Source organism: Lampris incognitus, chromosome 17 (assembly GCF_029633865.1).
Source record: "Lampris incognitus isolate fLamInc1 chromosome 17, fLamInc1.hap2, whole genome shotgun sequence".
Lineage (NCBI taxonomy): Eukaryota > Metazoa > Chordata > Actinopteri > Lampriformes > Lampridae > Lampris > Lampris incognitus.
In genome coordinates, this window is record NC_079227.1 from 4134283 (window position 1) to 4149047 (window position 14765).

Here is a 14765-nt window from a genome sequence, read left to right on the forward strand (position 1 = left end):
GGGGAGAAAAGGATGAAAAGTGATAGAGGAAGGAACATGGTGTGGAAGGAAGAAAGGAAAACATGAAAACGTACGACGCAGCCACACAGGCAGAGGTTATGGTATGAAAAGAAAGAAGGGATGGCAGAATAAGAAGGAGGAAGGAAGCACTAAGCCCGTCTGACTCTGGGATGGAGGGAAGGAGCAGCGGCGGGGGTAGAGAGCGATGTGGTCGTTGTGTCCAGATGATGGCGCTGGTTCAACAGTCTGCGGTGTTTGGCTTTATGAGGCACCAGTTTGCAGGGTGGTCGTCTCATCTCTGATGATCTGGATGTAAAATCACTTCATCTTTATGTCGCTCGTCCCTCGTTACCATCTTCACGTCCTCAGTGAGACGCCGCCTGCTGCTCTGCATAGCCGACACAAAACGGCCTCCTGCCTCGCCGAGCCTCTGACCTCCTGCCACGCCGAACCTCTGACCTCCTGCCACGCCGAGCCTCTGACCTCCTGCCACGCCGAGCCTCTGACCTCCTGCCACGCCGAGCCTCTGACCTCCTGCCTCGCCGAGCCTCTGACCTCCTGCCACGCCGAGCCTCTGACCTCCTGCCACGCCGAGCCTCTGACCTCCTGCCACGCCGAGCCTCTGACCTCCTGCCACGCCGAGCCTCTGACCTCCTGCCTCGCCGAGCCTCTGACCTCTTGCCACGCCGAGCCTCTGACCTCCTGCCACGCCGAGCCTCTGACCTCCTGCCACGCCGAGCCTCTGACCTCCTACCACGCCGAGCCTCTGACCTCCTGCCACGCCGAGCCTCTGGCTTCCTGCCTCGCCAAGCCTCTGACCTCCTGCCTCGCCTCGCCGAGCCTCTGGCCTCCTGCCACGCCGAGCCTCTGACCTCCTGCCTCGCCAAGCCTCTGACCTCCTGCCTCGCCGAGCCGAGCCTCTGACCTCCTGCCTCGCCGAGCCTTTGACCTCCTGCCTCGCCGAGCCGAGCCTTTGACCTCCTGCCTCCTCTCTGACCTCCTGCCACGCCGAGCCTCTGACCTCCTGCCACGCCGAGCCTCTGGCCTCCTGCCACGCCGAGCCTCTGACCTCCTGCCTCGCCAAGCCTCTGACCTCCTGCCTCGCCGAGCCGAGCCTCTGACCTCCTGCCTCGCCGAGCCTTTGACCTCCTGCCTCGCCGAGCCGAGCCTTTGACCTCCTGCCTCGCCTCTGACCTCCTGCCATGCTGAGCCTCTGACCTCCTGCCACGCCGAGCCTCTGGCCTCCTGCCACGCCGAGCCTCTGACCTCCTGCCTCGCCAAGCCTCTGACCTCCTGCCTCGCCGAGCCGAGCCTCTGACCTCCTGCCTCGTCGAGCCTTTGACCTCCTGCCTCGCCTCGCCGAGCCTTTGACCTCCTGCCTCGCCAAGCCTCTGACCTCCTGACTCGCCGAGCCGGGCCTCTGACCTCCTGCCTTGCCGAGCCTCTGACCTCCTGCCACGCCGAGCCTCTGACCTCCTGCCACGCCGAGCCTCTGACCTCCTGCCTTGCCGAGCCTCTGACCTCCTGCCACGCTGAGCCTCTGACCTCCTGCCATGCCGAGCCTCTGACCTCCTACCGGCCACAACGTTTATTGAGAGAAACGTTTCATCATCATCTAAGTGACCTCTTCAGTCTCACCTGACTGCAGGTGTCCTCACTCTTATAAACAACACAGTGACTGTATTGTAACTCTAGTTAATGGTCACGCCCATATTTGCATATGACTGGTCGTTGGTTTGGGTCATTGTATCACTGTATTGTTTGTAAGGGTGGGGACACCTGCAGTCAGGTGAGACTGAAGAGGTCACTTAGATGATGATGAAACGTTTCTCTCAATAAACGTTGTGTCCAGATGAACTGATTCAACCTTTCTGTGATTTGTGTACCTGGATTATTGAGCATGCATGAACACGCCTTTCCTCCTTTCTTCTGTCATCTTAAATTCTCTCTTTCTCTTCGTGTTACCTCCGGCTTGCTCGGGCGTCCCTACAGACACAATTGGCCGTCTGCGGCTGGGAAGCCGGATGTGGGTATGTGTCCTGGTCGTAGCACTAGCGCCTCCTCTGGTCGGTCGGGGCACCTGTTGGGGGGGGGCTGGGGGGATCCTCCCACATGCTACATCCCCCTGGTGAAACTCCTCACTGTCTGATGGAAAGAAGCGGCTGGTGACTCCACATGTATTGGAGGAGGCATTTGATAGTCTGCAGCCCTCCCCGGATCAGCAGAGGGGGTGGAGCAGAGACCGGGATGGCTCAGAAGAGTGGGGCCAAGTACAATTGGGAGAAAAATCCCCCCCCCAAAAAAAAAAACCCAGACAAAACAGAACAAAACTGAATGAACAACGACAGCAGAACAAACAGACAAAAGTAAAAAATCGAAACGCCTGAGTTGGCGGGGGGCGTTCTGTTCTGTCCAACCTGTGTGCTGCTGGACATCTGGCTGTGGACCCGTCGCTTATGGTGGCGTACTTACACGGCAACATGGTGGCGCTGGCACACCAGCTCGTCATTGGCTGCCGAGACACCCCAGAGCCAAGACACCTTTTGACCTCGCGTGGGTAAACTGTATGTTTGCAGAGGGGTCAGGGTCGCACTGAGCATGCCCACATCAGTCCGTCTCCATCATGGCTGACAGTGTGGAGTAACATCTCCACGTCTCCACATCCATCTTCTTTATTCTTCACAATGCAACGCAGATGAAAAATAAAACCCTGGTCAGCAGCAGCGACGGCCACTCAGGCGTTTCTACTGTAAATTGACCTCCTCCTGGTCCTCACCCCGTCCTGCCTGGTGGAAGATGTCCACTTATCCGTCCTGCCTGGTGGAAGATGTCTACTTATCACTCAGCACACTGTAAATATTTCAAAGGTTAAGTTCCACCAGCTGCTCCAAACTGAAAGAGGCCAGCAAACATCCCATCATCCTCTCTGTCTCTCTCTCTCTCTCCCTCTGTCTCAATTAATTCAAATTCAAAGGGCTTTATCGGCATGAAAGTTTTAAGAACAATGTTGCCAAAGCATCAAAGTGCAGTGTGGATAGTACACAATAACACTAATAATGAACATCAACACAACACCACACTGATCAACAAAGAAACAATAAAACAACAATAACAATAAAGAAACAGAAGTAGATCAGAAGGTGGAGCATGAGTTGTGAGGAGACTACAGCTGTCATGTGTTGTGCTGCTTGTCTCAGGCGGGGACATGACCTGACACATCTTTCTGCATCAATGTGCTGACACTGTTTTCCCCAAGTACATCTTGCATTTTGGTCTGGTCAGAGAACGTACAAGGTTAAAACCAATCTGGAAAGACAAAAACATCGGTACCGGGTCTAAAGTCAGATTGATATGCTCACGAGTCATCTCCATCTTTTTATACGCATGTCAAACTTGGACACTCACAGCAGATCTCCAAAGAAGAATAAGTGCAATGGAGATGAGGTGCTGCAGGAAGATCCTAGGCATCTCATATAGAGACCATGTCACGAATGAAGAGGTGAGGAGAAGGATTACACACGCCACTGGAACACATGAAGACTTGTTGACAATCGTCAGGAAGAGAAAAGTGAGAAGTTCCGGCCATGCCAAGACCATCCTACAAGGCACAGTGAGGGGCGGGCGAAGATGAGGAAGACAGAAGCGATGGCTATGTAACATCAGAGAGTGGACAGGCCTCGACTTTGACAGCTTACAGAGGGCAGTGGAGGACAGACGGAGATGGCGAGGACTGGTTGCGGATTCAACAGTGGTGCCCTAACGGTTACGGGATAGGTGAGGTGAGGAGAGAATATATCACAATCCGGGAATTTACATTTAATTTTTGTAAAGAACTTTCTTCTTAGGTCTTCATATGTGCTACATTGTAGCAGGAAGTGTTGCTCTGTCTCCAGCTGTCTCTGTGGACAGAGCTGACACAGCCTGTCTTCTCTAGGCAGCAGGTCAGTCTCTCTGGACAGAGCTGACACAGCCTGTCTTCTCTAGGCAGCAGGTCTGTCTCTCTGGACAGAGCTGACACAGCCTGTCTTCTCTAGGCAGCAGGTCAGTCTGTGGACAGAGCTGACACAGCCTGTCTTCTCTAGGCAGCAGGTCAGTCTCCCTGGACAGAGCTGACACAGCCTGTCTTCCCTAGGCAGCAGGTCAGTCTCTCTGGACAGAGCTGACACAGCCTGTCTTCTCTAGGCAGCAGGTCAGTCTCCCTGGACAGAGCTGACACAGCCTGTCTTCTCTAGGCAGCAGGTCAGTCTCTCTGGACAGAGCTGACACAGCCTGTCTTACCTAGGCAGCAGGTCTGCCTGTCGGCCAGTCTCTATGGCCAAGCTGTGATCACTGAGTCTGTATATAGTCAGTGTCTGGTGAGTCACGGTGGTCAGTAGTCTGCCATCATGTGCTGTCTGTTTAGAGCCACATAACATTGAAGTTTGCTTTGAGTTTTTGTGATAGGTGTCCAGTGGTTAATGTAATGTTCTTGTTCGTTAGCTATAGGTTGGTTGGGCCAGATTGTGTGAGGGCTGTTCTAATGCCTGGTGCTGTTGGCTGAGCTGAGCCTCAGGACCGGCTGGCTGTGGGGACTCCTCTCTTTGTTCTCTCCTCTTGGTGATGGAGAGTTTTGTGATGGTAGGAATTGGGGTCACTTGCTTTTAGGTGTTGGTAGAATCTGATTGCTCTTTTTTGCATCTTAATTAACAGGGGAAACTGGCCTAGTTCTTCTCAGCATCCATTGTTGGGCTTGTTCCTGTGTACTCTGAGAATGCTCTTGCAAATCTCAGTGTGCAGGGTTTCCATGGGGTGTTTGTCCCATTTTTCAAAGTCTCAATTTACAAGAGGACCCCCCCACTTCACTACCATATAGTAACATTGGTTCAATTATGGATTTGAATATTTTGAGCCATATTCTAACAGGTATGTCTATGTTTGAAGACTTTTTATAGTATAGAAAGCCCTTCTTCCCTTGTCTCTGAGATCATTAATAGTGAGATTGAAATTTCCTGTAGAGGTAATTATTAGCCCCAAATATGTGTAGCTGTGTGTGTGTGTTCTATGTCAGTGAAGCCTAGTAAGAAACTATGTGGGTTTCCCTGACACCTGGGTCGTTTCTAGAAGACCGTAATTATAGTTTTTTCAGATTAGCTGTCAGAGCTGAGGTCTGACAGAAGTTTTGCAGATGATCCAGTTGCTGTTGTAATGCCTCCTTAGATGGCGCTAATAATATTAGATTATCTGCAAAAAGTAGGCATTTAATTTCTGTCTCAGGGAGGGTGAGACCGGGGATATCTGATTGTTCTAGAGATTTTGCCAGTTCATCAATATAAATGTTAAACAGGGTGGGGCTGAGACTGCAGCCCTGTCTCACACCCCTACTTTGAGGGGAAAATCTGTTTCCATATTGGCAATTTTCTCTCTCTCTGTCTCTCTCTCTCTGTCTCTCTCTGTCTCTGTCTCTGTCTCTCTCTCCTTTTTATCTGAGCTCTGCTCGGATAAAAGGGGCCTTACCTGTTTTTTGTGTTTTGAGTTGTTGAATTATTGTTTTTTGGGATTGTTAAAGGATGCATGTTGAGTGCTTGTAATTTGACAAATATTATTTATATGTTTAGAAAGAGTTCAAGTCTGTTTTTTGATCATTTTTTCTGTTAAATAAAGACTTGTTTTAAAATTCAGTTCTCTCTGTCTGTCTCCGTCTCTCTCTCTTGCTCGGCCCTTCTGTTTTCTTGAGCTTTAGCACTTTCCGTGTGTTCAAACATTTATAACCACAACTGACAGTGTATGATCCGGTCATGCATATATGATTGTTTCCTGCTCTTTGCTGTGATGAAGGCTTCGTCCTGGTGCAACATGGCTGCTGTGTGATGGTCCAGTCCATCAGAACACATCCACATTCTGCATGTTTTATCGAGTGTAAAAGTTGTTTGAGGTCAAACACACACACACACACAGACGTTTACTGTGGCCTTTCTTTTTTCCCCTTACCGACTTACTTTCCTTCCTCTGCCTTAACCACATTTTGTCTCTTCTTTATGTCTTTCTTCTCTTCGTTTTTTTACTCTCTCGCTCGTCTCCCTCGATCGTCCATCCCTCTGTCAGCGGGGATTGTGGTGTCATGCTCTACATCGCTTTATTGGCATTTAAATTGGATTCGTATCACAGTAATTATCCGGCCCGCGCACCCACCGACACACTCACTGACAGTAGTCTCTGTCACGCGCACACACACACACACACACACACACACACACACACACACACACACACACACACACACACACACACACACACACACACACACACACACACACACACACACACACAGAACCGTTGCATGGCCTGTGTGAAGTGTGTATTCACACAGGGCCTCGGGCCTGGCCTGCAGTCCTGCAGGGGTTTTTTAAATATATTTATAATTTTTCATGACTGTTCTTTACCCAACATGCGTCTAAATGGAATTCTACATGAAAAAACCCAATAAATGCAGGGTTTTCCTGGCTCAAATGAAGGCGGGATTGGCACCATCCTGATCACGTCAACACGTGCATGTGTAGCGTGCCTTCAGCGGACTCAAACAAACACTTTTTCTTTACAAGCATCATATTCTAGGAGTTCTAACCGGTTTCATCCGGTTCCAGTTTTACGCCTTGGACCTTGTTCACAAAGTCTATGGGGTTTTGGATATGGTGAGGGTTTCGCCCTCTAAAGGGGTCAAGATGTTGGCTATATGTTTGGCAATGTTGTACGTGACCGAGTTTATGCTGCTGACGATGGGCCTGAGGGGGGCCCCATCTTTATGGATCTTAGGGAGTCCATATATGCATGGGATGTTATCTTGTGGGTAGAGACGGGGGTATTGTATCCGATCAATGGTTCCTCCTTTCTGTAGTTTCTGTAGGTACTCTATTATTCTCCTCTTGTAACCACTAGTAGGATCGCGTCTCAGAGGTTCATAGGTGTCGGTGTCGCTGAGTAATGACGGGATCTTGGCGCATAAATATCTGAGTCTCATCAGCAGCCAGTCAGACTAGCTTGGTCTAGTCAGAAAGGCAGGAACTGAGGAAGCCTCTTGGATGAGAGGCGGAACGTCTTCACGGATATATACCAAGTCCAGTAGCACTTGATTCAGCTCCTTTGGAGAACCATGACGACCTGGATGAATGAGAACATTCACAGACATGTTGTGGAACAATTTGGGTCTGACACCCTTAAAATGGTGAGGGAATATGAAAGGATGTACAGTATTACAGTACAGTATACACAACATGTACAGTCTATACAACATATACAGTACAGTATATACTACATGTATAGTACAGTAGATACTACATGTACAGTACAGTATATACTACATGTACAGTACAGTAGATACTACATGTACAGTACAGTATATACTACATGTACAGTACAGTGTATACTACATGTACAGTACAGTGTATACTACATGTACAGTACAGTAGATACTACATGGTTGGATTTATTTGACAGTGTTAAGTGTTCATTTGAATGACAGCCCGCGGAAAGAAACTGTCTTGAAAGAAACTTGTGTTGTTGTCTTGTCTTGTTGTCTTGTCTTGTGTTGTTGTCTTGTCTTGTGTTGTTGTCTCGTTGTCTTGTCTTGTCTTGTCTTGTTGTCTTGTTGTCTTGTTGTCTTGTGTTGTTGTCTTGTCTTGTGTTGTTGTCTTGTCTTGTCTTGTGTTGTTGTGTTGTTGTCTTGTCTTGTTGTCTTGTTGTCTTGTCTTGTTGTCTTGTGTTGTTGTGTTGTTGTCTTGTCTTGTTGTCTTGTCTTGTTGTCTTGTCTTGTTGTCTTGTCTTGTTGTCTTGTCTTGTCTTGTTGTCTTGTCTTGTTGTCTTGTCTTGTCTTGTCTTGTTATCTTGTCTTGTTGTCTTGTTGTCTTGTCTTGTCTTGTCTTGTTGTCTTGTCTTGTTGTCTTGTCTTGTCTTGTTGTCTTGTCTTGTTGTCTTGTCTTGTCTTGTTGTCTTGTGTTGTTGTCTTGTCTTGTTGTCTTGTCTTGTTGTCTTGTCTTGTTGTCTTGTCTTGTTGTCTTGTCTTGTTGTCTTGTCTTGTTGTCTTGTCTTGTGTTGTTGTCTTGTCTTGTTGTCTTGTCTTGTTGTCTTGTCTTGTTGTCTTGTCTTGTTGTCTTGTCTTGTCTTGTCTTGTTGTCTTGTCTTGTTGTCTTGTTGTCTTGTCTTGTCTTGTTGTCTTGTGTTGTTGTCTTGTGTTGTTGTCTTGTCTTGTGTTGTTGTCTTGTGTTGTTGTCTTGTGTTGTTGTCTTGTCTTGTCTTGTTGTCTTGTCTTGTTGTCTTGTCTTGTGTTGTTGTCTTGTTGTCTTGTGTTGTTGTCTTGTGTTGTTGTCTTGTTGTCTTGTCTTGTTGTCTTGTCTTGTCTTGTTGTCTTGTCTTGTTGTCTTGTCTTGTGTTGTTGTCTTGTTGTCTTGTGTTGTTGTCTTCTGTTGTTGTCTTGTGTTGTTGTCTTGTCTTGTGTTGTTGTCTTGTTGTCTTGTCTTGTTGTCTTGTCTTGTTGTCTTGTCTTGTCTTGTTGTCTTGTCTTGTTGTCTTGTCTTGTGTTGTTGTCTTGTTGTCTTGTGTTGTTGTCTTGTGTTGTTGTCTTGTTTTGTCTTGTTGTCTTGTCTTGTTGTCTTGTCTTGTTGTCTTGTCTTGTTGTCTTGTCTTGTGTTGTTGTCTTGTTGTCTTGTGTTGTTGTCTTGTGTTGTTGTCTTGTGTTGTTGTCTTGTGTTGTTGTCTTGTCTTGTTGTCTTGTCTTGTTGTCTTGTCTTGTGTTGTTGTCTTGTTGTCTTGTGTTGTTGTCTTGTGTTGTTGTCTTGTTGTCTTGTCTTGTCTTGTTGTCTTGTTGTCTTGTTGTCTTGTCTTGTTGTCTTGTCTTGTGTTGTTGTCTTGTGTTGTTGTCTTGTTGTCTTGTCTTGTTGTCTTGTCTTGTTGTCTTGTCTTGTGTTGTTGTCTTGTCTTGTGTTGTGTTGTTGTCTTGTCGTATCTGACACCATGTGCACGACGCTGCTGTGTTGTTCTACCACGTGTTGCTTCCAGCTCACACGTGCAGCAGAACTACAACACCCGTGTGTGTGTGTGTGTGTGTGTGTGTGTGTGTGTGTGTGTGTGTGTGTGTGTGTGTGTGTGTGTGTGTGTGTGTGTGTGTGTGTGACTGGGGTTCATGATGCTTGTGTGATAGCGTGATACACACGTGACACACGTGATAGCAGCCTCACACACAGACACAGACACACACACTCGCCAGTGAGTACGTGTCAGCTTCATACATGTGTGAAAATAGACACATTCATGCTCACACAGGCAGACAGACGCAAATATGTACAGACTCACTGAATGCACACACACACACGCACACGCACACACACACACACACACACAAACACACACACACACATACACACATACACGCACACACACGCACACATACACGCACACACACACACATACACACACACATACACGCACACACACACACACACACATACACACACACACACACACACACATACACACACACATACACGCACACACACACACGCACACACACACATACACGCACACACACACACATACACGCACACACACACACGCACACACACTTGTAAATGCCGCGTGTGCGGTGGTGCACGCCTCTCGGGGGGAGTCTGACGCAGATGCAGGACTGAAGCGCGTTCTGCTGCACGGACGCTGCAGTACTGCAGGTGTACTGACCTGTGACGTGTGCTCATGGAGTCCACCAGGGGGCGTCCGGGTGGCGTGGCGGTCCGTTGCCTACCAACACGGGGATCGCCGGTTCGAATCCCTGTGTTACCTCCGGCTTGGTCGGGCGTCCCTACAGACACATGATGTGGGTATGTGTCCTGGTCGCAGCACTAGCGCCTCCTCTGGTCGGCCGGGGCGCCTGTTCGGGGGGGGGGGGCTGGAGAGAATAGCGTGATCCTCCCACGTGCTGCGTCCCCCTGGTGAAACTCCTCACTGTCAGGTGAAAAGACATGTGGGTCGGGTGAATCGACCGTACTACATTTCCCCTAGGTGTGTGCGTGCGTGCGCGTGCGTGCGTGTGTGTGCGTGTGTGATGGCCTGGCGGCCTGTCCAGGGTGTCTTCCCACCTGCTGCCCAATGGCTGCTGGGATAGGCTCCAGTATCCCCGCAACCCAGAGAGCAGGATTAGCGGTTCCGATAATGGATGGATGGACTCTACTGGACTCTACTGGACTCAGTGACTCCGAGTAAATATTCCGGAAGCGGGTTTGAGGCTCTAGTGGCGTCTGATTGGCCGCGGGGAGACCAGCAGCGCTGAGGACCGTTTTGGCCTTCTTCCTCAAACCCGCTCAGGTCAGACTGGTTTTATCTGCGCGTGTCATCAGGGCGGGTGAAGCGGGACGGACTCGGACCGGTTCAGACCTCTTTGACAGCAGCGTGCAGGGGGCTCGGTGTCCTCCCAGGTTCTGCCACCTCCTCATATCCCTGTCAATGCTCCTCCTTCTGTTTCGTTAGGGTCACGTTTATGTTTCCATCTTATGTTTAAATCTCTTACGTTTAACTTCTCTTTGATCCCGTAATGTTCTTCTTCTTTTAATTATGTAGTTCTGATTTGTCCCTTTCCCTCCCAGTTTAGGGGCCAGCCGATCCCTATGGTAGTTCACACACCCACCCTCGTACTGCATCATGCGTTCTCCACCCGCGCCTCTCCGGCCGGCAGTCCGGAAGGAGGCGCCTCGCCACTTCCGTGACAAGGCGCCTCCAGGCCGGACCACTGCTTTCACCCCCCCCCCCCCCCACCACCACCACCACCACCACCACCACCACCACAGAGACGCAGTCACGTGACGAACACAAGCCGACTCCGCCCCCCTCCCGAGGACAGCGCTGCCAAGTACTGCTGCTCCATCGAGTCCGGCCATAGTCGGATCTGACGAGACCGGGGTGCGAACCCCGGCGGTGGTCCACACAAAGCCCGCGCTGAGACCGCTACACCACCGCGGACATCATGTTCTTTTTTACCTGTTATCTTGTATCATTAGCTTCTTTTCATCTGCTCATTCACATGATGTACTTGTTACAAGATGTACTTGTTACATGATGTACTTGTTACATGATGTACTTGTTACATGATGTACTTGTTACATGATGTACTTGTTACAAGATGGACATGTCACATGATGTACTTGTTACATGATGTACATGTGACATGATGTACTTGTTACAAGATGGACATGTTACATGATGTACTTGTTACATGATGGACATGTTACATGATGTACTTGTTACATGATGGACATGTTACATGATGTACTTGTTACAAGATGGACATGTCACATGATGTACTTGTTACATGATGGACATGTTACATGATGTACTTGTTACAAGATGGACATGTCACATGATGTACTTGTTACATGATGGACATGTTACATGATGTACTTGTTACATGATGGACATGTTACATGATGTACTTGTTACAAGATGGACATGTCACATGATGTACTTGTCACATGATGTACTTGTTACAAGATGGACATGTCACATGATGTACTTGTTACAAGATGGACATGTCACATGATGTACTTGTTACAAGATGTACTTGTTACATGATGTACTTGTTACATGATGGACTTGTTACATGATGTACTTGTTACAAGATGGACATGTCACATGATGTACTTGTTACATGATGGACATGTCACATGATGTACTTGTTACAAGATGGACATGTCACATGATGTACTTGTTACATGATGGACATGTCACATGATGTACTTGTTACAAGATGTACTTGTTACATGATGTACTTGTTACATGATGTACTTGTTACATGATGTACATGTCACATGATGTACTTGTTACAAGATGGACATGTCACATGATGTACTTGTTACATGATGTACTTGTTACATGAGGTACATGTCACATGATGTACATGTCACATGATGTACTTGTTACAAGATGGACATGTCACATGATGTACTTGTTACATGATGGACATGTTACATGATGTACATGTTACATGATGTACTTGTTACAAGATGGACATGTCACATGATGTACTTGTCACATGATGTACTTGTTACAAGATGGACATGTCACATGATGTACTTGTTACAAGATGTACTTGTTACATGAGTTTAACTCTTATGAACAGCACGTGTCCTTCATGTTTTAACTTGTCTCTGTTTTATTTGACTGTGAAGCACTTGGTGACTCGTGTCTGTGAAAGCTGCTATACGGATAAACTCACTTTATTCAGCCAATGCTTGGTGAGCAAGCAGACCCATCCATCTATTAATCAGTCCATCCACCCATCCATCCACCCACCCATCCATCCTGCCCCGTCTCGGTCTGAGTCCCGTCAGCTCGGTGACTTTAAGCCTTTCAGAGCCTCTTCCTTTCTTCCTCTAAGAGCTTTAAAGCAGAATCTGTGTAGAAAGCGGTGTTTTGGAGGTGGCTGGACAGACAGAAAGACGTACTGAAGGAGAACAGGGGACGACTCTTCAGACGGACATTTCAACCTTCAGTCGTCTCCTCTCCGGGGTCCTTGACCCACCAAGCGGTCACGCTGTCCGCCAGCAAACACAACATTCTGCTCAGTACAGTACTCTATCCTCAGTATGCAGTACTCTGCAATACTACAGTATGTTTGGGAGGTATTGAGATATTGAGAAGGGATGGGTACCAAGTACAGATACTTTAAGGGTACCAGTATCATACAGATACTTTAAAGGTACCGGTATCAAAGTGGGAAGTACCGATGGCGCCGGTATAGTCGGTACTGACGGTAGGTCAGATGTGCGTACATTAGCATTACGCTAGCGTTACGTTATGTTAGCATTAATTACGTTACATTAGCGTTACGTTACGTTAGCATTACATTACATTGTGAGCGTTACGTTACATTCCATTATCGTTACGTTAGTGTTACGTTGTTATTACATTACGTTACATTAGCATTACGTTACTTGTTAGCTTTACGTTACGTTAGCGTTACGTTGTTATCATTACATTACGTGACTTGTTAGTTTTACGTTACGTTAGCATTACGCTAGCGTTACGTTGTTATCATTACATTATGTTACATTAGCATTACGTTACTTGTTAGTTTTACGTTACGTTAGCATTACGCTAGCGTTACGTTGTTATTACATTATGTTACATTAGCATTACGTTACTTGTTAGTTTTACGTTACGTTAGCATTACGCTAGCGTTACGTTATCATTACATTAGCATTACGTTACTTGTTAGCATGACGTTACGTTACATTACGTTATCGTTACGTTATCATTATGTTAGTGTTACATTAGCACATTACGTTACTTGTTAGCATTCTGTTACGTTAACGTTAGCATTACGCTAGCGTTACATTACATTAACGTTACGTCGTTTGCTGTATTTGCCGAGCTGAAGTCTGGGAATGGGTTTCCGCTGCAGTTTTGTGCAAAACAGAAGCAAATTGTTTATAACAACGTCGCCAAAACCCAACCGTGACTGGTCTCCCTCCCTCCCCCCTGGGCCATGTGGTGCCATTAACGCTGGGCTCCTCTCCTGATATGGAAACGGGTCTCCAAGACCCGACAAGTGTTGGCACGGTGAAGCCCGTCTGTCTGACAGCCGGTTATGGTTCCCGTTGTTTTGCCGCTGTTTGACCTTTGACCCTGTGTCTCCTGCAGGCAGACCCGTGAGCAGCAGACGCCCCCAGACTTCTTCTACTTCTCTGACTTTGAAAGACACAACGCTGAGATCGCCGCCTTTCACCTGGACAAGTGAGTGTGTGTGTGTGTGTGTGTGTGTGTGTGTGTGTGTGTGTGTGTGTGTGTGTGTGTGTGTGTGTGTGTGTGTGTGTGTGTGTCTGTTCCATCAAGGTAAAATAACCACAGCAAATGATGGAAGTTTCCAAGCTAAATGGACGCCGGTCTTCTGGGAGTATCTGGGTTCGTGGTCACAGCTGACATCAGAACGTGGTTTTGGTCCAAACTTCTGTCAGAACAGTTGAGTTTCGTACCAGGCAACAGCAAACTGTTCAGCTTTCCGTTTCCAACCTGTCTGCCTGTCTGTCACCGTGATGACAGCCGAGCTGTTTTCAACAGTAGTTGTGTCAAACTCCAGGGGTCAAGGTTCGAGGTTATTTTTTTCGGGGGGGGGATTCTTTACCCCTTTTTACCTCCCCAGTTGTACCCAGCCAATTACCCCACATGCATTCAGAATACATATGACCCCTGGTTATTATTTATTTATGTATTATTTTTACCCATTTTTCTCCCCAATTCTATTTGGCCAATCACCACACTCTCCGAGCCTTCCCGGTCTCTGCTCCGCCCCCTCTGCTGATCCAGGGAGGGCTGCAGACTACCACATGTCTCCTCCAATACATGTGGAGTCACCAGCCGCTTCTTTTCACCTGACAGTGAGGAGTTTCACCAGGGGGACGTAGCACGTGAGAGGATCACGCTATTCCCCCAGTTCCCCCTCCCCCCGAACAGGCGGGGATGTGGATGTGGATGTGAGGTGTGATGTGGATGTGAGGTGTGATGTGGATGTGAGGTGCGATATGGATGTGAATATGAGGTGTGATGTGGATGTGAGGTGTGATGTGGATGTGAATATGAGGTGTGATGTGGATGTGGATGTGAGGTGTGATATGGATGTGGATATGAGGTGATGTGGATGTGGATGTGGATATGAGGTGTGATGTAGATGTGGTTGTGAGGTGTGATGTGGATGTGAATATGATGTGTGATGTGGATGTGGATTTGAGGTGCGATATGGATATGAATATGAG

General features: G+C 47.9%; 1 protein-coding gene across 2 annotated transcripts in view; it reads left to right on the forward strand.

Annotated features, from left to right (window-relative positions):
• The window catches only part of fam20cb (FAM20C golgi associated secretory pathway kinase b), a 107409-nt gene that overhangs the window by 65032 nt on the left and 27612 nt on the right, over nt 1–14765 (forward strand). For both annotated transcript variants that reach the window (XM_056297121.1, XM_056297120.1), the window contains exon 4: nt 13657–13749. In XM_056297121.1, coding sequence (XP_056153096.1) covers nt 13657–13749 — 93 coding nt within the window. The remainder of the gene's footprint in view (nt 1–13656; nt 13750–14765) is intronic.